At 39.0% G+C, this 23,478-nt stretch overlaps 1 protein-coding gene and 1 long non-coding RNA gene across 8 annotated transcripts in view; one reads left to right on the forward strand and one right to left on the reverse strand.

The window, feature by feature from the left end:
• Positions 1-18,796, forward strand: part of LOC120515558 (receptor-type tyrosine-protein phosphatase eta-like) — a 156,182-nt gene extending 137,386 nt beyond the window's left edge. For all 7 annotated transcript variants that reach the window (XM_039736647.1, XM_039736670.1, XM_039736654.1 and 4 more), the window contains 9 exons: positions 1,509-1,517; positions 1,751-1,838; positions 4,342-4,432; positions 7,516-7,589; positions 7,869-8,003; positions 9,891-10,010; positions 10,161-10,318; positions 14,718-14,853; positions 17,104-18,796. In XM_039736647.1, coding sequence (XP_039592581.1) covers positions 1,509-1,517; positions 1,751-1,838; positions 4,342-4,432; positions 7,516-7,589; positions 7,869-8,003; positions 9,891-10,010; positions 10,161-10,318; positions 14,718-14,853; positions 17,104-17,256 — 964 coding nt within the window. In that variant the 3' untranslated portion in view covers positions 17,257-18,796. The remainder of the gene's footprint in view (positions 1-1,508; positions 1,518-1,750; positions 1,839-4,341; positions 4,433-7,515; positions 7,590-7,868; positions 8,004-9,890; positions 10,011-10,160; positions 10,319-14,717; positions 14,854-17,103) is intronic.
• The window catches only part of LOC120515593, a 57,421-nt gene that overhangs the window by 23,917 nt on the left and 10,026 nt on the right, over positions 1-23,478 (reverse strand). The window lies entirely within an intron of this gene.

The following is a 23,478-nucleotide window of genomic DNA, read 5'->3' on the forward strand; positions in this document are numbered from 1 at the left end:
CACTCACAGTACCAGTGTACAGGCCTGCCATGATATCCAGCAACCTCGAGGGGATCCCGCAAACCCTCAGGATGTCCCACAGGGAAGCAACTGAGTCCAACGCTTTACGAAAATTGACAAAGGCTGCAAAGAAACTCTGCCGATATTCGCGTTTGCGTTCCATGAAAACCAGTGCCAGGTTGCGGTTGATGGTAGACTTCGTAGGCGTTAAAACCAGACTGTTCTGGTTGCTGTTAGGTGAGCAAGTGATCACGGATCCTATTGAGGACGACCCTAGCAATGACCTTACCCGGCGCAGAGAGCAGTGTTATCCCTCTGTAGTTGCTGAGATCTAGGCAATCATCCTTCCCTTTCCAGATAGGGATGACAAGTTCCATTTTCCAGTCAGTTGGGATGATGCCAGTCTCCCAAATGGAAGCAATGATTGCTTGCAATGCCAGGAGGACAGCCTTACCACCAGCCTGTAGAAGTTCGCCACGGATACCACAGATCCCTGCAGCCTTTCCTCCCCTCAGCTGGTTCACCACCTGTGCAACCTCAGTGAGATTGGGTGGTTCACAGCTAATTGGAGGATCACCCTAAAGAACCATGGACCCAGAAATATCCAACGTCCTAGCTGGAGGATAACATAAAAAAAATAATTCCCAGCAATCAGTTACACTAATAGATGCACCAGTGTTCAGAGTGACTGTGAACAAAAGGGTGGGTATCAATGACATCTCACATGTAGCTGATGTTAAAAGATACTGCCTGCGACAGAAGAGACAATAATTGGTACATTTAACAACTTGAGCTGAAATTCTCCTCCAGATTTAAGCAAAACAGCCCAATTTTTGATCAAACTAGAAAATTTTGAGGAGGGCTGGCTGATTTCAAAACCTCTTTACCTGGATCATGCAAATTCACAGTGCTCCGTAAAAAACATGAAAACACTGATATTGACCAAGCAATATCCATTATGGCTTGTTGGGAGTGTTTGCCAGACAAATTCACAAGTTTGAGAAAGTTTGTTACCATAAGTGAAAATTAAACTGACCAATACATCCAAAGTCTTCTGTGACTTCAGTGTACATCCAGAAACTGGGTGTATTCCAGGTTATTCCCTATTGAGCTAGCTTACAGAGATTTTTAACTCATGAAAATGTGTTATTGTGTAAATATCCAGTTGTTTTTTAACATTGTAATATAAAGATGTTTTAATTTATAACGTATAGATTCCCAGTAATTTAAAGTAAAATCAGTATGTCATATTACATGCAATTTTAGCTTGAAGTACCTAGTTTTATTATGTAATAGATAAGAAAGTGGCTCATTAGTTAATAACTACTACTTTATTACTTTTTCGAAAAATTGTCACATGCATAAAATATTATAGTGCAGTTTTCACAATGTAAAATTGGAGTTGAAGATTTATGAACCTGTGAACTTGTAAATGACAATGAAGTACTTAAATGTTCTTTATTTCCTTTAACGTTAACCAAATGTTTTTCTTTTTGTTTTCTTCCCAGAATCAAGAAGTAAGTATAATTTCATATTGATTATTTTGAATATGATAGATAGAGTATGTATTGGTTATTTCTGTTGTAGGTGCCATAAAAAGGACAGATTTCGTTTAAAATTAATTAACTGAAAAGTGTCAATATGCATGAAAACACTGATATTTGTATTTTAATAAGAGAACTAACCATTTCTGTAAACAAGTCAAGCCAAGTGTATCCATGTCATATCTAATTTACTTTATATTCTTTAGAAATATTCCAGTAAAGATTGAAAACTATGAGGACTACTATCATCAGCAAACTGCAAATGAAAACTGTGGTTTTGCAATTGAATATGAGGTAAACAGATACATAATTTTATTGTTTAAGCTGTTTGTCTTTATTATAATTCCGAATTGAAATTTCATTTTCTCCTGATTGAGGTAATCAATACATTTTTTAAAATGCAGGATATCTTTTTTATTAGCTCAGTTTATTTGCTATCACAATAATCCAACGGTTGCCTTGTTTTCGATTTTAATGCAGTTTTAGAGTAGTTCATTGATTAGGAAAAAATGCTTTTGGATTTAATTAGTGTATGGTGATCAAATACAGGGTGAGTCAAAATTATCTTACCATTTGAATGACAGAAACAATTTATTCACAAAACATACATCTTAGGAATGTCTCAACCTGTTCACCATCATGTTCAACACATGTACCATATGTGGCATATAAATTGTCCACAAAAATTGTATATAAGTATATACATAACAGTACCATTAGTGTTAACATAATTTTGACTCACCCTGTTTTTAAAACAATACAGTTTTAAGAATCTGAAAGGAGACAATAGCTTTGAATGTATCTCCTGTTGTCCAAGCACAGCAGCAATGTGTCTTTATAATAAAACACTTAATAACAGATCTTACCTTCTTCCTTCCAATGTACTGGCTTTTACTCCTGAAACTTTATTTATTTCTCCAGCCTTCACCCTGACCCAACTACCTCAGCCTCCTTTTAACCTGTTGCAGGTGAAAGTGCCTTGATTACTCCCCACAGACAGGGGCAGATCTAGGGAATGAGGGTTGCAACACGAAAACATTATTCTTTCAGATGCACATATGTGGCATACATGTTTTGAGAACCAGCCTCGACAGGGACAGACTTCAAGACAGCTTATGTCCAAAATACACACGTTTTATTTTCCTCTACAGTTACAGTGCACTAGTCACTCACAGTCCTTCCTTTTCTCTTCTTATCTTCCTCCACTCCTCTCTCCTAAGCTTCATCTCGCTCCCTCCCAACTCCGGCTCCTCAACTGGAGTAAGGCGGCCCGTTTTTTACAGTTCCCAGATGTGCTCCAGGTGCTTCTTGATGTTCTTCCTGCAGTGCTTCTGGGTTTGGCGGAAGTGCCACCTGAGCACCTGGAAGCACACCGGGTGTATTTGCCACCTGGCCTAGCAGCCACTCCCTGTTGTGGTAGAAGTGCTGCCATACATGACTCTGGGAACGTCTGGGCAGACCCTGGTGGTGGCCACGTGCCCCAACTGGGTGGAGCTTCCCAGCTCCGAACGTGTGGCCCACATGCAAGCCAGGGCAGTTACCCTCTCATGTCCCGGGGGGAGGTATTGGTCCTCTCCTGGTCCTTCCAGCTTCCAGACACCCCAGCCATCTGTCACAATGTTCAAGGTTGACATATTTATGAGATAAATAAAATCAATTATTACAAAGATAAATCCCGCCTCAGAATAGCAATCAGCTGTTTATTGTTTGATTACCATATTTTACAGTTCTCACCCTAAAAGAAACAACTAATTTGTTCAACAGTGTTGATGTACATTAGTAAAATGAAGGGTCATGTTGTTTTTGAAATTATTCATATATAAAGTATCTGCAGCAAAGGACCTGTCCCAAAAACAGTGTTCCTTTTCATGTGACACTTACAACTACACAAAATTCAACTATAAGAGCTGAATACGACGATTACCATATTGTCCAGCAAATCTTTTCACAAAGTCATCCAAATTTCAAGATTTATTGCGTTTGGACTCAATGCTTAATATAGCCAAATGTGACAATCTACTTTCTGTCATAGTCATATATACAGTATATATAGTCATATGAAAAACGTTTGGGAACCCCTCTCAGCCTGAATAATAATTGACTCTCCTTTCAACAAAAAAAGATAACAGTGGTGTGTCTTTCATTTCCTAGGAACATCTGAGTACTATGGTGTTTTCCGAACAAAGATTTTTAGTGACGCAGTATTTAGTTGTATGAAATTAAATCAAATGTGAAAAGCTGGCTGTGCACAAATGTGGGTCCCCTTGTCATTGTGCTGATTTGAATGCCTATCACTGCTCAATGCTGATTACTTACAACACCAAATTGGTTGGATGAGCTCGTTAAGCCTTGAACTTCATAGACAGGAGTGTCCAGTCATGAGTGGTCAAAGGTATTTAAGGTGGTCAATCGCAAGTTGTGCTTCCCTTTGACTCTCCTCTGAAGAGTGACAGACAGCATGAGATCCTCAAAGCAACTCTCAAAAGATCTGAAAACAAAGATTGTTGAGTCTTATGGTTTAGGGGAAGGCTACAAAAAGCCATCTCAGAAATGTCAGTTTCAACTTTAAGGAATGGAATCAGGAAATGTTTGTTATAGAAAAGGCACTATATTAAGTAAAAGTTTGTTAGTGTTTAAATTTTAATAGAATGTGTCTATCATCTTCAGGCCAAACTTAATTGTAAGTTGAAGTCTTGATTTCTGTTTCAGTGTCTCCCTGTTATAATCAGCATGAGTATACTCTGCTTTCTCATACTAACAGAAAAGCTACAGTTCATGTTTGCTTTCCTTACACTAGGATCTCAAATTTGTTGGCACCAATCAGCCCAAGATGGCAGGGCTTTCCTTAGATAATAAAGGGAAGAATCGTTACAATAATGTGTTACCATGTAAGTCAAAGCATATTCCTTTATATTATTCAAGTTTTACAGTACAATATACAGTTTAAATTGTTTCTTTTAAAATTTATCAGCTCTGCATAAGCAATATTTAGTGTGTTTTATTTTAGATTATAAGGTCAAATAAGAATGGGAACAGGAGGAGAGGAGTTCATGCTCCCCTTGATGTCGTTCACTTCTTAGAAAAATACCAGTATATTATTATCAATGATGACCTTATAACCAAATATATTAAGATATTTGTTGATTATATTCTAGCTCCTCAATTGGAGTTTTCTTGATGTACATTATTAAAGTCAAGTACTTTACATGTTCTCAACAGTAATTAGCATATATTAAATATAATACTGTTTAAAGTGTACAATGAGATATAATAAGAATTTTGTTTTGATTGTTCCTAATGTACTCCCTTCACCACACATATCAAAGTCCAACTGTAAGGTGATAATATAATAATAATAATTTTGTTAAATAAAACATTCCCAAAAAGATCTCTTTCCTTTGCTTTGCAAATCACTTAGCTCTCCACCTTTAGCTGCCCACATCTCTGCTTTTAATTGACAATATTTATGACATACAGTAAACTTTCCTTGTAAATTAATTTTTTTTTCAAAAATCATGTATCTTTGTGGAACATCTTAAAATATATTTTTCAGTGCTTTCTTTTATCTCTCTATTATAAAAAAATTATCTTGTGACGATACGAGACTTTTTTCCTGCAACGAGACGTGATCTTTTGAAGACAGACAGAGAGACACTTTCACATCCCGCGAGACAACATTTGGAAACAAGTCCCGTGAAACACATGCAGGGCAGGTTAGAGATAATGGAAGTAGGAAAATTGGAAAGTCTCAAAAAATGAGAATAAAGAGACATTCAGGTCATGCAGCAGCAAGCCAGCAGCTGATGGAGCAAAGAGGAGGTAAAAAAAAAACAATTTGTTTCCAAACGTATCACCGTTTAAGAGGGGGTTTCGGAGGAGTGGCTGCGTCTTCTTGGGGTGCATTCAACCCCCCTTTTCACAACGGCACAGAGGGCTAGTGCAGGGGTTGGCGAGCGAATCCAGCAGGGGGCAAAGCCCCTAGTTTTTAATGAATTAAGGACATGTTTCCTACTCGTATGTCTCTTGCCCATTTTTAATCATTACCTTTTTAACTAAAAATTCTACTTGTATTAACTGTTTTTAAATTTTAAAATGGTTAAAATTATAGGCATTTGTACCCTTGGTCACTACTTACTTCTGACACTGATTTTATCTTAATCACTAACACATTTCTTGACTGTGTGTAACACCAGAATTACGTTAGCTGAAAGTCTTTAGGTTCAAAGCTTGCAGTACTTGGGAGATACAGATAAATGTCAGTCAATCATTCTCCAACCTGCTATATCCTAACACAGGATCACGGGGGTTTGCTGGAGCCAATCCCAGCCAGCCCAGGGCGCAAGGCAGGAACAAAGCGCAGGCAGGGCACCAGCCCACCGCAGGACACACACACACAACATCGCCAATGCACCTAACCTGCATGTTTTGGACGGTGGTAGGAAACCCACGCAGACACGGGGAGAACATGCAAGGTCCACGCAGGGAAGACCCGAGGAGCGAACCCAGGTCTCCTAACTGCGAGGCAGCAGTACTACCACTGCACCACCGTACCGCCCAGCAGATAAATGTTAAATGGAAATAATTTTGTTCTTTATGATTAGCATCAGAGAAGAGGGTAGACTGGGAGGGGAAAAGGCCCAGATACACAACTTCATACGAGGATGAGGACACGAGAGTGTGTAGTTTGAGAAACAAACACCTTACAGATCCTCAGTTGGCTTCTTCCTTAAATACACACAGAATCCCAGTATCATCTGAAACAGCTGTGAGAAGTCAAGCAAAATGACACCTTTTATTGGTTAACTAAAAAGATTACAATATGCAAGCTTTTAAGGCAACTCAGGCCCCTTCTTCAGGCGAGATGGAATAGAGAAACTGGAGTTCCCTGTGTTTATACCAACACCAGGACAAGAAACAACATTGGGAAACCTTTAAGTGAGAAATCTTAAATGTAAAAAATTAACAGACCTCGTTCTCCTCTCTTGCTTAATGAATCCTGAAGAGGCCTATCATTTTTTTACATTTAAGATGTCTCACCTAAAGGTTTTCCAGTGTTGTTACTTGTCCTGGTGTTGGTATAAACACAGAGAACTCCAGTTTCTGTATTAAATCTCGACTGAAGAAGGGGCCTGAGCTTGCATTTTGTAATCTTTTCAGTTAGGCATTAAAATGTGTCATGTTGATAGACTTCTCACTACAATTAAAAATGGCTAACACGGTACAACACCCTAGTACTATCTGCAACAGTAAATAAGAAGAAAACAGGATGTGGGCCTAAAAACTGGCAAATAAAAAGAAAAGGTTAACATAAACAAAGGAGCACAGAAATTAGACAGTAGATGACTGGAGAAGCATATTATGCTCAGCATTCTGGAGTCATCATTTCATTGTTGCAGACAACTATTTCTTTTTAAAATCACTGGTAATTAGCATTACTGCATGACTAATGAATGTTAAGCTAAGGGAGTTGACCATTAAGACAGTGAAGGAATGGCTGCTGAAAATGGGGCTTTGCAGCCATCAGCAAAACAGTTTGGAGCACAGGGACTACATTTAATGTCACTTTTGTGAACATGCTGATGATACCTTTTGAGAACTGGATGAAAGATTTTTGGACATCTTGCTCATCAGTTAATCAAATAAGCCCAATCTCCTATCTCCTCTTCTTTTCACCATTTTTGATAGGCTTTGTATCCTAAATTGCATTGTCAGTTTTTAGGAGCAGCATGAGGATAGCATGTCTGGATACCTGGCATCTGAAACGTTTGGTTGCTTGAAACCTTTAATTTTGTGAATAATAAAAAAACAATGTGAAGATTTAAAAAAATCTACTTTGCACTTAATTAATATATTTAGAGTACCTTTAACATTGAAATCATTTAGTAAAACTTTGATGCACAAAATATAAAACATATTTGAGGCATATTTAATTTTCTCTTTTTTTTATCTGGGTTTTGGATTTGTTATTTAGATGATGTTTCTCGTGTCAAGCTATTAAATCAAGGCAACATAAGCGGAGACTACATTAATGCTAACTATATGCCAGTAAGTACTGATAAACTTAATTTCTTTGTATTGTAATTTTTAAAAGTGTCTTTGGAATCCAGTTATGCTGGTTCAGTAAAAAATGATAGCAAATAAACAAATTAGATAGATAGATAGATACTTTATTAATCCCAAGGGGAAATTCACAAATTAAGCAAATAACAATTATAAATTAAGCGTTACTGAAAAGAATCAGTAGGAATATTATTGTGATTTAAGTATAATTTCTTTTTAGAAAAGCAATAGCCATTTGCAAGCTCTGTTCCTGTTCATTTTCAGGGCTTTAACTCGAAGAAAGAATTCATTGCTGCTCAGGGTCCTCTGCCAAATACTACTGAAGATTTCTGGAGAATGATCTGGGAGCAGAATGTGCACACACTCATCATGCTTACACGTTGCAATGAGCAAGGAAGGGTAAGTGTAAGCAGAAAGTTTCAAACCTTAGTTCGGTACAAAGTACATATGGTTCACGTAAAATTGGGCTTTTATATTGTAGGGAAGAGGGGAAACACAAATGAAGGAGAAGCAGGCTTCATGTTTATTTTTGACATCAGGAATTTACTGAAGCCACACATCAGTGCATTTCAAAAGGATGATGTGGAAGCATAACAAGAAATGCAGATACCAAACTCAGAAAAGCGATTAAAATGTCTACGTCAGTACAGGAGAAAAATACAGATAAAATTCAGCAGCTCTACTGGTTCACTCAAACTCTGGCAGGGCTTAGGGATGCTTATGGATTACCAAGTAAAATTGAATCCAGTATCATCTTCATTTTTCCTTTCCAGACCAATCTTATTGCTTTCCATGCTTGTTTTGACATAACAACAAGCAGCCCACCATCCTGTGATTCATTCTTCTCTGTTTTTGCGCATAATGTGAAGAAGATTTTTAAATGAGCTCATGTCGACAAGACTTTCTTATTTGCAATGGTGATGGTCAGGTTGACAGACGAGATTAGACAGGAGTCCCCATGGACTATGATGTTTGCTGATGACCTTGTGATCTCTAGTGATAGTAGGGAGCAGGTTGAGGAGACCCTGGAGAGGTGGAGATCTTATCTAGAGGGGAGAGGAATGAAGGTCAGTAGGAGCAAGAGAGAATACATGTCTGTGAATGAGAGGGAGGTCAGTGGAATGGTGAGGATTTAGGGTGTAGAGTTGGTGAAGGTGGATGAGTTTAAATACCTGGGATCAACAGTACAGAGTAACGGGGATTATGGAAGAGAACTGAAGAAGAGAGTGCAGGCAGGGTGGAGAGGGTGGAGAAGAGTGTCAGGAGTGATTTGTGACAGACGGGTATCAGCAAGAGTGAAAGGGAAGATCTACAGGACGGTAGTGAGACCAGCTATGTTATATGGGCTGGAGACGGTGGCACTGACCAGAAAGCAGGAGACAGAGTTGGAGGTGGCAGAGTTAAAGATGTTAAGATTTGCATTGGGTGTGACAAGGATGGACAGGATTAGAAATGAGGACATTAGAGGGTCAGCTCAGGTTGGACAGTTGGAAGACAAAGTCAGAGAGGCGAGATTGCGTTGGTTTGGGCATGTGCAGAGGAGAGATGCTGGGTATATTGGGAGAAGGGTGCTAAGGATAGAGCTGCCAGGGAAGAGGAAGGCCTAAGCGAAGGTTTATGGATGTGGTGAGAGAGGACATGCAGGTGATGGGTATAACAGAACAAGATGACGAGGACAGAAAGATATGGAAGAAGATGATCCACTCTGGCAACACCTAACAGGAACAGCAGAAAGAAGAAGAAGAAGAAGAAAGGATAGCTTCAGTATTCTTCAAGTTAAAGTTTCTTTCTATTTTTCAGTGGTGCACCATGCCCCATTCGCCTCTATTGTATAGCGTTAGTGAGGGTAAGATACTTTTTAAAATCTATAGAAAATGCTTAACTTTACAACACAGTTTCACTTGGCAAATGCATTTACAGCAGGTTTGTGAACAAATAATTTTGACGTGAAAAATACTAATCCTTTAATGAAAAAGAAAGCCAACTTTGTTCTCAAATAAAACACCTATAAATTCTAGATCTTTAAGAGTGAAATGGAATGGGATTGGGAGCAGAATGATAGTTTTTGGGTGGTAGAGAAATATATTTAAAAATCAATGGATCAAGTGGATCAAAGAGAAGTGCAGTGACCTACTTCATTTATGTGTCACAAAAAAAGACGCCTTGATTTGATGACCGTGTTAGACAGAATTCTTATTTTTATCATTTTTTTGCTGTAATTTCTAGAGGCTCGCTAGCAGATCTAAGGGAAACACAAATACAGTTTTTATTTTATTTTTATTCCAGGTAAAGTGTGAACAGTACTGGCCTTCAAATAACACACAGACCTATGGAAATATACAAGTATCTCTGGTATTTGATGCTGCTACTGAAGATTGGACAATTAGAGATTTCACAATAAAAAATGTAAGTATGTACAGTATGAGTAAAATTTTTATTGTTCACTTTCTGTTGAGAAATTGGGCCAAATTATTTCACATTTAGTGTTAGTTTTGTAGCATATTGTTTCTTCCATATTTCTTTATTAACTACAGAACTTTTTTTTTTTTTTAACAGCATCTTGGTGAAAATCGTAATATAAGGCACTTCCATTTCACAGCATGGCCAGACCACGGAGTCCCAGAGACAACAGATTTGCTCATTAAATTCAGGGATCTAGTGAGAGACTATATGAATCTGCACTCCAGAAACTCTCCAACCATAATTCACTGCAGGTCTGTAACTGTCACATTTTTTGAGAAAACAAAATATTTTATACAGAAATATGGGAAACACTTATTAATAATCTCTTATGGTACTAGACTGCAAACGCATTTTGCTTCCAACAGTGTCATAGTTTCCATTGTATTGTGGTTTGGTGAATTTAATTTCAAACTAATAATTAAAGTAATCATTTTTGTCTTTCCTACTCCATAACTCATTTCCTTATCTACTTTCTATATATAAAATCCTAAGTGTAAAAGTACAACGATTTTGTGTGACATTTTTTTCTCACGCTTTAAATCGGGCTTACTTTAAAACCTACATATATATGTTTGGTATCATTCTTTTCAGAATTTATCGAACTTTAATTAGATTTTCAGGTTCTTATTCCGTTTTTAAATTCTAAACTAAAAAATATCAAGAACTCACGTCCCACGAGATGAGACTGTGCACCAATAGATTTAAACCATGCCCAGGGCCGGAAATAAAAAACAAAGTAGGACAGCAGCTGTTCAGGCTTTTAAATGTTCGAAATGCCGGGCACGGTAGCAGCAGCAAGCCAGCAGCTGATCGAGCAAAGAAGAGGTAAAAAAAAACTGCATTTGTGTCCCATTGTATCACCGTTTAAGAGGGGGTGTCAGGGGAGCGGCCATGTTTCCTTGGGGTGCGTTCAGCCTCTTTCTTCACAACGTGAGCGGCAGAGATGCAAAGTGGCTGGCGCGTAGCGCAGGCCGGTGGGGTTGGCAAGCGAAGCGAGCAGGGGGCAAACCCCCTAGTTTGTATATACATATATAAGTAAGCAGTTTAATGAAGTCAGTTGTATGAAGACGTAAAATGATACAATGGTAATGCAGTTTCAGTTTGAGCAGTGGAATAAAAATAAATAGGTAGTCGTGGCCTTTATTCTCCTTAAGTAAAAAAATGCCATTCAGCCAGCTCAGTTTTGTTATTTTTATGGTCACTGTTTAGAGCTCATGACCATAGCCATGGTCAGAAATGTACAATACATCTCGGTTCACGAACGTCTCGGTACACATACAAATCGGTTTCCGACCAAAAAGTTCGCCAAACTTTTGCCTCTGTTCACGACCACACACTCGGTATACGAACAAGCCAGTTTCTCTTTTGGTTTGTACATGTTCAAGTCTCTCCCTGTGCATTTCCTGTGCAGCGAGAGAGCGCGACACACACACACACGCACACAGGCAGCACGAGAGAGAGACAGACGCACACACACAGGCAGCACGAGAGAGAGACAGACGCACACACACAGGCAGCACGAGAGAGAGACAGACGCACACACACAGGCAGCACGAGAGAGACGCACACACACAGGCAGCGCGAGAGAGAGACGCACACACACAGGCAGCGCGAGAGAGACGGGCGCACACACACAGGCAGCGCGAGAGAGAGACAGACGCACACACACAGGCAGCGAGAGAGATACAGACGCACACACACAGGCAGCGAGAGAGATACAGACGCACACACACAGGCAGCGCGAGAGAGACGCACACACACAGGCAGCGAGAGAGACGCACACACACACACAGGCAACGCGAGAGAGAGACAGACGCACACACACAGGCAGCGCGAGAGAGAGACGCACACACACAGGCAGCGCGAGAGAGATCTGGACGCATTAAGGTAGGAAGGCAGTTAAAGAAAGCACTGGGCTTGATTTTGTTTTCACTTCTATTTCCAGCGATCGGTTCGTAGCATGTATTGTTGCAATGCTATTTTTCTTGGTGGTTTATTAAATTACGGATTTTTTCAAATGTTATTTTTTTTCCCTGTGCTTAAAAAAAGTGGTTTTAGCTAGCGGTTGGTAGCGCTATAGCGCGAACTGCTGCAGTGTTAGTTTTCTCTGTTGTTCAAGGTTTTCTCAGTGTTATTCAATGTTTTTACATTTAGTTTACTATTACGCTGTGCATTCTATGGTTTAATTAACTATGTTTGTGCTTAAAAACTTAAAAAAAATATATATTTACATACAGTTCATATGGTCTGGAACGGCTTAATTGTATTTACATACAATCCTATGAGGGAAATTGCTTCGGTTCACGACCAACTCGGTTTACGATCAGAGTTTTGGAACGAATGATGGTCGTGAACCGAGGTTCCACTGTAACTGTTAAGTCTAGACTTACCTGAGAACTTGACACCGGCTTCACCAGTAAGCTTTCACAAACTGTCACTGTAGCACAGATTCTTGCGCTGTTCTCACAATGACTTTTATCATCACTTGCCAACAGAACCCTGAGCTACTTGAACTACTCCATTTGGGACAGCTATTCCCCTCTTACCTGAACAGATCAAGCCACTCTTTTCTAGGGGAGGATTATACTATCCTTCTGACAGCATTACTCTCAGAAATTATCCACTTTTTGTCATAGTAGGATTTGGCAAAAAAGATGATACATCATCCGCAAACGGCAGAGATACAGCCTGCAGGTTTTCACATTGAATGCTCTCCAGGCTTCAGCTCCACCTCGATATCCATAAAAGTAACAAAAGAGAGAAAACAAGTTGCACCCATGGTGGCGTCTTGTGCCTACTTAAAATGTTTTTTGCTTAATGCCAGTCCGTTCACAAACACAGGGACAGAATTACAAACATTAACTGTACCGGAGCCCAATGATTCTGTATCTCCTACCAGAAGATATAACAGGGTGCACAATTATAACCTCTTTGAAAGTCGGCACAGCACTCAGATATGTGTGCAAGGATGAAAAGTCAGTTCACTGTTCTACAACCAGGACAGAGTCCACATTGTTCCTCCTGTATCCAAGATTCAGCTCTAACTGTCTCCGTTCCTCTAGCTAGACATACGCTTTCCAAATAGCGTGATTGCTTGTTAATCCAAACAAACCCAGCATCCCCGTTGACCAGTATCAAGGCGCAGTTTCCAACTTTTATGCAACAGTAGACTGATCTGTTAACCCACACAGCTCAACAATGTGGAGCCATTCCCAGCCAGTGCTTTTCGTACTGCCATCTCTAAAACTACAGTTTTCTTAGAACATTCATGAATCATCTAAAGCACTGTTTCTTACATTTTTTTTCTTCTTGCGACTCAGTCTTGCCTTTCTTAATGAGACCCAATCAATGACAACTGTCATAGCAGGTTTTCTCCAACGAGTCCTCCTTGGAGAACAGACATAAGAGAGCAATGTCGGCTGTTTAAACTGTCCGCAGTGACCCATCACAAGATACTTTGCATGACCCTTTCCCGTTGAATACAATGGTAAGTCACGATCCTGTGTGAACCATAGGTGGCAACCTGTAACCCATTTTGGGTCATGACCCATAGTTTAACAAACTATGATCTAAAGGTTTTCAAGAACGTTTTTTTTAAGACCATCCAAAAGTCTTTCTGTATGGCAACCCACACACATGCCTTCATTTCAGTTACTGCTACATCTGTCACCTACTTGGCATCTGGAACATGGCATGGAAGGCCTGTTTCTGAAACATGACAGCTTCCATCATCTTTTGGACCCAGCTCCCTGTAGTGGCCACTGTCTATCTATCTAGGGATCTGTTATGTATGCATCTGAACTTCCCCTTGGGATTAATCAAGTTGATCTAATCTATTGTAATGTAGTGTATGTTTATATTGATCTGCTCTGTCTACAGTACCTACTATGACTTTTCAGTTCTATGTATTGTGTCGGATGGCCGGAGCACATGCCTGGCCGGGACGCCCCTTCACCACATCTGCCAGGGGGACAAGGGTGGGAAATCCAGTATCTTCCCCTGGACTGTACAGTAGATGGCAGGATGGCAGCAGTGCCTCGGACTCCCCCAGGGCTTCATGGGAGTTGGAGTGTGGTGCAGCCCTATTGGGTTCTGCAGGTGCTGCCAGGGGGTGCTGTAGCAAGAGCGGCTGGCCCCTTTCGGGCACTGGTTTCACCTTACCCGGAAGTGCAGCCGCATGTCGTCAATCAAGCACCTGGAGCACTTCTGGGTACCCAATCATAAGGGAGCCAGCAACCACCACTTGGCGGCCAGAGTCGGATGGAAGGAGGACAAAGCTTGCTGAGGAGGAGTGGTGGTGGAAGAGAGAAGAAGAGTGCTTGGTGTGACTTTTGTACTGTGCTTGGGACTGCGTTGTGGCTGGAGGGATTACGGGGAAGACGTGCCCTCTAGCTGATGAAAAATAGTTTATTTTATTTTACCCGTGCTTCCTGTGTGAATCTGTGCCGGGTTGGGCGCTATATAGGTCCTCTTACACTATGCACTATATACTGCCTTTCATATCTGTCTGAGAGTCATTAATACAAACTTTTTCCACTATGCCAAGGTCACAGTATCTACAATGAGAATATAAAGTAGAATTTTTGTATTCAGTGGTTACTGTAAGTAAAAACTAACGTGATATTTTCTAATATTTGATTCTAATTTCAGCGCTGGAGTCGGGCGCACAGGAACATTAATAGCTCTTGACCACCTCATCCTTCAGATAGAGAAGGAAGGCATAGCGGATGTATATGGAATAGTCTATGGACTTCGAATGCACAGGCCACTGATGGTACAAACCGAGGTAGGAGCTTTCTTTATTTTTTTTATGTATTTTATTTATTTATTTATCAACCACCTTTAAACAACTTTCATTGACCAAAGTGCTGTACAACTAAGACAAAAAGGTACTTGGTACATTGATTGCATATGCAAAAGCATAAATGGAGGAAAAGTTGTCTCAAACAAGCACAGTATAAAGGAGTCAAAATTTTTTTGTACTATCTATTATAAAAAAAATCTTGTGACGATACGAGACTTTTTTTCCTGCAATGAAACGTGATCTTTGGAAGAGAGACGGGGAGACAAAGAGACACTTTCACTTTCTTTGAGATGGAAGTCATGTCATACTTACAACCTTTGGAAGCAAGCCCTGTGATACACATGCAGAGCAGGTTAGAGATAATGGAAGTAGGAAAATTCAAAAGTCTCAAAAAAATGAGAGTAAAGATCGCATTAGCACAAATAAACGGAAAATAATACTCGGTGAAATAACGGAACAGCGAAAAGAGATCGCATAGTGTTTGAGAGTGTCTGGGGGACAAGAGAGACAAGGCAGTGAGATAAAAGGACAGCTGCAGTGCAGGCTTTTAAACGTTCAAAGCACTGCATGAAAAGCAGATCACGTGGCACGACAGCAGCAGCAGCAAGCCAGCAGCTGATCGAGCAAAGAGGAGGTAAAAAAAAAAAACAACTGTTACTTGATTCCCATTGTATCCCCGTTTAAGAGGGGGTTTCTGAGGAGCGACCGCATCTCCTTGGAGTGCGTTTAGCCCCCCTCTTCACAACGGTGGGTAGCACTGGTGGGAGTGGGGGAGTTGGCAAATGAAGCGAGCAGTAGCCCCCCTAGTGTTTAAATATAAAGCAGTTAATGTGTGCAACAGAACTATTATAAACACACTAATTAATAAATTATGCAACTGAAATGTTCATATTGGCTTTCTGGTGCTACTAATGGGATACAAACTGGTTCCATTGTGGTATTTGTTAATTCTTTAGACTATGGGGTCTCAAAATTGGTCCTGGGGCCCACTATGGTTTCAGGTTTTTGTTTCAATAAGATTCATAATCAGTGACAACAACTGGTAGCCCTGATCTCATTTAATTACCTGGTAATTTGTTTCTCTTCTTTCATTCTACACTCAGAAAAGCACAGCAGCATGATTGTTACATTTACATGACGTTTAGAAGCTCATTCAGGATCGGCAGTGATCCACATGCGATGCTGCCACTGTGAATAAAGCACGATTGTGGGACCAGTGGATAGGGTTTCGTCTGGGGTCAGCCACTATCCATCTGCAATAAATCGAGTAAAGATCTTTAGAGCAGAGTTGGTTGGCGGGATTGTATTGGTCATGGTTTTGTCGAGGGTCAGCCCGCAGTCGATCTGCAATGCTGCCATGGTGGCCTGGTCTAGTGTAAACTCAGCTTGTGTCGCCAGCATCTCTGAGATTACATTGAAGTAGCAGAAAACATCATGAATAATAATAATAATACATTTTATTTATATAGCGCCTTTCCCATGCTCAAGGCACTTAAAACGTTACTTCAGTTGGCATGTGTTAAATATGTCCTGTACATTCTGCCCAAACATGTAATATTCCTATATACAGTCCTCTTCTTCTTCTGGCTGCTCCCATTAGGGGTCACCACAGCAGATCATCTTCTTCCATATCTTTCTATCCTCTCCATCTTGCTCTTTCACACCCATCACCTGCATGTCCTCTCTCACCACATCCATAAACCTTCTCTTAGGCCTTCCTCTTCTCATCTTCCCCAGCAGATCTGTCCTTAGCATCCTTCTCCCAATATACCCAGCATTTCTCCTCTGCACATGTCCAAACCAACGCAATCTCGGATCTCTGACTTTGTCTCCAAACAGTCGAATCTGAGCTTGGGATTAATAAAGTGTCTGTCTGTCTGCCTGTCTATCATTTCTAATCCTGTCCATCCTCATCACACCCAATGTAAATCTTAGCATCTTAAACTCTCCCACCTCCAGCTGTGTCTCCTGCTTTCTGGTCAGGCCAGGCATAGCTTAAGAAGAAAGGCGTACACATCACTGTATGATACAACGTACAGCGGAGACACACAGTACCTGATGGCATGACGTCCGATGTCATTAGTAATTCACAAAGTTTAGATCAAGTACATTTGTGAAAAGTGAAAAACATATTGGAAAATGAAACAAATAAATAAAGCAACAAGCAACAAGGTGGATTTGATTGCTGGCCAATAAAAACTTTAACTTGCTTTATTTTTTTTTTTTTTACAGGACCAGTATGTATTTTTAAATCGGTGTGCCCTGGACATCATCAGATCAAAGGACTTTTCAAATTCGGACCTGATTTATCAAAATACAGCAGCCTTGGGAATCTATGAGAACTTTGTACCAAACTTCAAGAGAGAAAATGGCTACCGCTGTTAGTACACAAACCCTAAGAGACTGAACAACTGCAATACTTTTATCAGGTTTTAATCAAACTAGTTGTCTTTTTTTAAAACTGAATTTTGAACACAAAAATCTGTTTTTTGTAATTTTAGCTACTAAAAAAATGATGAAATAGGAGGACCAATGTAGTAAAGCAGATTTGCTGACCAACTATACAATACTGAGATATTTTCGCCATCGGACACTTGTATCTATGCTTGTATATGCGATATGACTTTGAGACATGGGCTATGGCTGTCTAGTGACCTGAGATGAAGACTGGACTCCTTCGGTACTGCAGCTCTTTGGGGAATCTTTAGGTACCGCTGGTTTGACTTTGTGTTGCTCACAGAGTCCCAAATGAAGCACATGACCTGCATTGTGAGGGAGCGTCAGTTATGGCACTACGGCCATGTGATTACCCGAGGGTGATCCAGCTCACATTGTTGAGGACTGTATGGCTGGACCAATCCAAGGGATGTCCACATAACATAACTCTGGCTGCAGCAGAGAGAGGGCCATTTCCAGGGGTGGGATTGGACTACCTGTCTGCTTGTTTTGCCAACTGGGATCATGAGCTGTTTCGTCGTGTGGTGGGTGCAGCAACGAGCTATACCAGTGCATGCTGCCCAACCTGACCTGGCACTTGTATCATGGCTTGACAGCTAGACTACAGCCATAAAGCATTTATGCTATTTGTTATTCTGAACAAAAAAGAAAGACGCCAGCTGTTCTCAAACTATGAATCAAACATTCTTATTAAGGTCAACAGTTGGCGCTGGCATAGTAATTATAAAGCAGTTCTAAATGTGCAAGCTAATGTGCCATCCGTTATCTTCCCGCAGCTTTTAGAACACAACTGCATCCAAACATCTGTATTGGTCGTGCATTTACTGCTAAGAATTAAACTGATTCATTTTTGTATTTTTTTTTTTTAGGAAACGTGTAAATTGCCTACCAAAAATAGTTAAATCATTGCACTGGAATATGTATTCTCTCCAAAAACAATTTCTTAAAGCAGTGTGGCTAGCTGGTGACTGCAGTGTGCCATTTGACGGATAAGTGCAATATGACATTTACTTTGTAAATATTGTGTGTGTCTGCTTGTAAGTTTAAAATGAAGGTTTGTCTTCTCAGGTCAGCAGAGAATTTTTACAGTGAAGACTTCAAAGCAGTAAGAAAAATGATGTGCAAAAAATTTGAATGCACATTATTTAAAAGTATGTTTCACTATATGAGTCCGTAATTTAATGTCTGATATATTTATGTGAATCTGATTCAAAATGTTAAAGAAAACATGTTATTAAGTTAATTAAGTTAATATTTTTGTATATTGTACATGCCTGTGACTTTAAATGCACTGTTTTTTTTTAATCTACTTGCTTTTAAGAGAACATACGTGTGACATGGCGAGCGTCTAAAGCAAAACCACACGTTTAGTTAAAGAATTTGGTGCACTGGTTGCACTGTTAAATTCATGAAGATATACAGTTTATATTAATATAATTTTAAACCATAAAATTATCATTTTGCTTAATATTCTTGTGTAATCACTAAGCCTTCCTTCTCTGAATTATTCTTTCAACATTCTGAAGTATCAAGTATTGCTGGAATTTACCTAAAAGGTACACAAACAGGATTGCTGCCGTAGAGTGTTAGGTGAGGTGGGCACGTGATTTATAAACCACTCAAGGAGGTCTGCTTTTTATAACTAAGTTGTAACGTAAACTACCAGTTTAGAGTCCAAATACAAAATGTCCATAGCATTGTTATATAGAGATTACAACAAAAAACCTTTACAAGGTTTACATGGAGATCTGGCTGCAAACTTGTGACCAAATATGAACAAAGTGAAGTAATAATGCTAATTCTTCTGTTTTCTTCTTTTATACATTTTCTGCCACAAGTCAGCAGGTGTCCTTTAATTCATATTATTTCATGTAGGGCAGGGCTGGGCAAAGTCGTTCCTGGAGGGCCGCAGTGGCTGAGGGTTCTTGTTCCAACCCGTTTGCTTCATAAGAAGTCCTTATTGCTCAAGTGACACTTCTGCTTCACTTTAGTTGTCGCGCTCGTTAAGATTTTGAACCCTTATTGCTTATTTTAGTCTTAAACAGCTGTAGTCTTGGTTTTTAATTACCCCTTATTAGCAATCAGATGCAAATGACAAAAGAAATTCAGCATTTCTCCATTTAGCTGGTTTCCATTTACACCCGTGTGTGTTTATTGTGCACTAATTGGTTTAATTAAATACTTGGAATGAAAATGGAGAGAAAAAAGTGAATGACTGAGAATTACTCATCTGTTTTAGACTTCAAATCATTTGGATGATATCCTTAGAAAGGACAAAAAATCTAGGATATAAGAATGACCTGACAGGGCAGCGTTAAAGCAACTAACAAGCCCTGAAATGAAATAATTGACAAGGATTTTTTTTTTTAAACTAAGCAACTGGGTTGGAACAAAAACCTGCAGCCACTGCGGCCCTCCAGGACTGACTTTGCCCACCACTGATGTAGGGCATACATACCATTTAAAATTCATGAAATCTATGCCATAGTGTATATTGTCAAAAATTGTTGTAAAGCATTGAAAACGTATTTTTCTAAATCTGCCAAAAGAACCAAGAATAGATAGATAGGAAAGGCACTATATAATAGATAGATAGATAGATAGATGAAAGGCACTAACTAATAGATAGATAGATAGATGAAAGGCACTATATAATAGATAGATAGATACTTCATTAATCCCAGGGCAAAATTCACATAATTTTACTGTAGATATCTCAGGTAAAGGTTACAAAATCCATGAAATGTGTGCTTTTCTTATAATCTACAGCTTTCTACATGAAATGTGACCCTGTGTAGACAAACAACTAAGGTTTCTCGTGAATATTTTTTTAAAATAACTAAATTGGGTTTTTAAGGTAAGATATTTAGAAAGTCTTTTTCTTTTTTGTAACATAAAAACATAACAAGGCTGTTTTGTGATATTAAATATTATTAGGAATTGCCATGATCGAAAGAGGAGTCATATCAGTCATATTTTGTAAAGGATATTCATTTTTGTTACACACAAAGATTTACACACGATTGTCACTTGCAAAGAACAGAATGTTTTTTATACATTTTTATTGTGTAGTTTAAGTTACCACAAGAAGGGCTACATGTGATTATATAAAAAATAAATAAATACATAAATCAAAAACTTATAAACTATGGGGGCAGGCAGCAGGCAAAGATGTACTAGTGATATTAAGAACAGCCTGAATATTTAAATTTAGCACATATTTTACTGTTGAATTTGAAATCTACTTTGAAGCTGAATGTATATTTTAGATATTTTATATTACCAAATTTCATGTAAATAACAACAGATATTTAAATCTGTATATTTTTTCTATGTGAAATTAAGAGTGGTATTTTTACAGGTACTTGAAATTAGTATATTTATGTTGATATTCAAAGTATACAGTGCTCTTGCAATTAAAGAATAAAAGTGATTATTTAAATTAAATCTTTCATATAAACTGCTTGTTTTATTTACAGATTATTACTGTGTTTCTAAATAAAGTAGCCCTGCTTACAGGTATTAAGTGCAGACCTGTAACTCCTGGCACTGACTTAGTCCTTCTTAAAAGTCTGAACAAACTACACTCTACACTCTCTCTGTCTTTATATATATATATATATATATATATATATATATATATATATATATATATATATATATACTGTGTGTACAGTATATATATATATATGTATATTTGTATTTATAAATAATATAATTCAATTCAAATATACGTGAAAAAAACACAAAATCACGTGAAAATTCTTTTTTTGTGGGGCTATATCAAAAGCAAGATGTATGCCACTAAGCCCCACAACCTCTCACAGCTTGAGGAAAGAATCCACACGACCTGCAGAAGAGATGCTGCAAAACATCGGAGAGGTTCGCATCCGAAGGTGGCTGAAAGATGTCAAAAATGGAGGAGCTCATGTGGAGGTATACAACTAGTCTTCATGGCGCTGGAACGCGATGGCAAGCCTAGCAAGTAAAACTGCAACGACTCCTTTGTTGATGCTAGAAATATTAATAATTTTTAGAAAATTTTAGAAATGTATTAAAAGTGTATAGTGACTTTTGGGACATGCTGTATATATGTATATATATGTGTGTGTATATATATATATGTATATATATACTGTATATATAATATAAGTACCACTAATGGCGGACAGCACGATAACATGCCGTGAATACACCTGACTTGATCATTCCTACTTTTCGTACTCTTTTTCTCTGTACGTTTATCATTCGTTTGCTCAGGGGTTGATGCACTTGCTGCTTCCTTAGCAGCTCTTCTTTTCTCCACCCTAGTGGCCCGCTTCTTCTGTTCTTCCGTTGGCATCTTTTCATGTTAAAACTGATTAATTCAGTGTTTGTGCTGCAATTACTTGGTACATTTTTCCTTTAGCTGGCACTTAAGTCTTCAATCTGCCTCAAGAATGATTTAAGATATGAAGAAGTAGGGGAAGTGACCCGCTGCCGAGAGTTGCAGAGAGTTCTACAATAAAATAAGAATAAAAAGAGGAATCACCTTGCAGGTCAATCATCACCTTCAAAGCGAACAGTAGACGTCACGTAGTATATGTGTACCAAATTTCAGGTCAATACGTCAAATGGTTTGAGAGCTACAGGTCATTTAAAATCCTAGACTGACAAACGGACAGCCACGGTAGCGTATTTTATATATATATATATATATTCAATGCATTCGTAGTCTGAATCACAATCTGATTGTATGGGTGGTTACCTACCAGGTAACGCTTGTGGTTGGTCAGCAAGTCGGCTAACATCCGCCACAGTGCCCTCTTTCAGTTGCGAGAAGCAGATCATAGAATGGTTGAAATAGTTTTACTGTCAAATAATGCAAAGAGTACGCAACACATGTACTATTTGAACCATATATATATATTATATATATATATATATATATATATATATATATATATATATATATATATATATATATATATATATATATATATATATATATATATATATAAAACCAAGAGATCTTTTATTTTTTCTTCACCTGTCGGGCATGTCTTCTCCATAATCCCCACAGGCACAACACAGTCCGAAAACACCAACAAACACACCAAAACACTCTTCCTTTGCACCACCACTCCTCCCAGGCGACCTCATCCTCCTCTTCCCGACTCTGGTCTCTGAGTGGTGGTCGCTGGCTCCTTTTACTGGGCACATGGAGGTGCTCCGGGTGCTTGATTGCCGACATTGCACTTCCGGGTGTGGCGAAACCAGTGCCCAAAAGGGGCCAGCAGCTTCCGTTGCAGCACCCTCTGGTGGCGCCTGCAGAACGCAATAGGACTGCACCAAACTCCAACTCCCATGAAGCCCTGCAGGAGTCCAAGGCACTGCTGCATCCCAGGGAGGCCGCCATCTGGTGTCCAGGGAGAGATATTCTCTTTCCTATGCTTCCTCCCCTGCAACATATGCTGCAGGGTCGTCCCGGCCATCCGTCACAATGTGTATATATATATATATATATATATTATAAAGAGTAGTGGAATCACACAATGTTTCAACATGTTTTCAGTAGTATCGTCTATATATATATATATATATATATATATATATATATATATATATATATATATATAATATTTGTCTTAATCAGGAGAATACAACAATGATACTCTCGTGTTGTTTTTATATATAATTGTTTATTTGAATCAGCTGAAATCTACAACTGGAAAAATGACTGCTGCGATCAACAGGAGATGTGAATCGGCTTGGACTCAGTAAACTAAACTTTGTTTTCAAAACATGGATCCTGAATGCTGAAGCTACTGGAATGTTAATACTGTAGTCACTTAAAAAGCAATGGAAATATTCATGCTTGGAATTACGAATGGATGAATGGATCAGGTCCAAAACAAAGTCTGTAGATATCAAGACAGTAAGGAAGATAAAATGAAGATGGGCTGGTCATATACAGTAGTCAGAAGAAAAGATACAAAATGGACAGAAGGCATCTTAAAGTGGGTTTCTCTTAAGAAATGATCAATGAGTCATCCAAATGGAAGATGGGTGGACAAGATAAAAGTATCTGCAGGTGTGATGTAGAAGAGGCAAGCAGCTGACTGGAATGTGTGGAGTCGCCTTCACCCAGAGCCGCGTGACACGAGTCAC

Source organism: Polypterus senegalus, chromosome 1, assembly GCF_016835505.1.
Source record: "Polypterus senegalus isolate Bchr_013 chromosome 1, ASM1683550v1, whole genome shotgun sequence".
NCBI lineage: Eukaryota > Metazoa > Chordata > Cladistia > Polypteriformes > Polypteridae > Polypterus > Polypterus senegalus.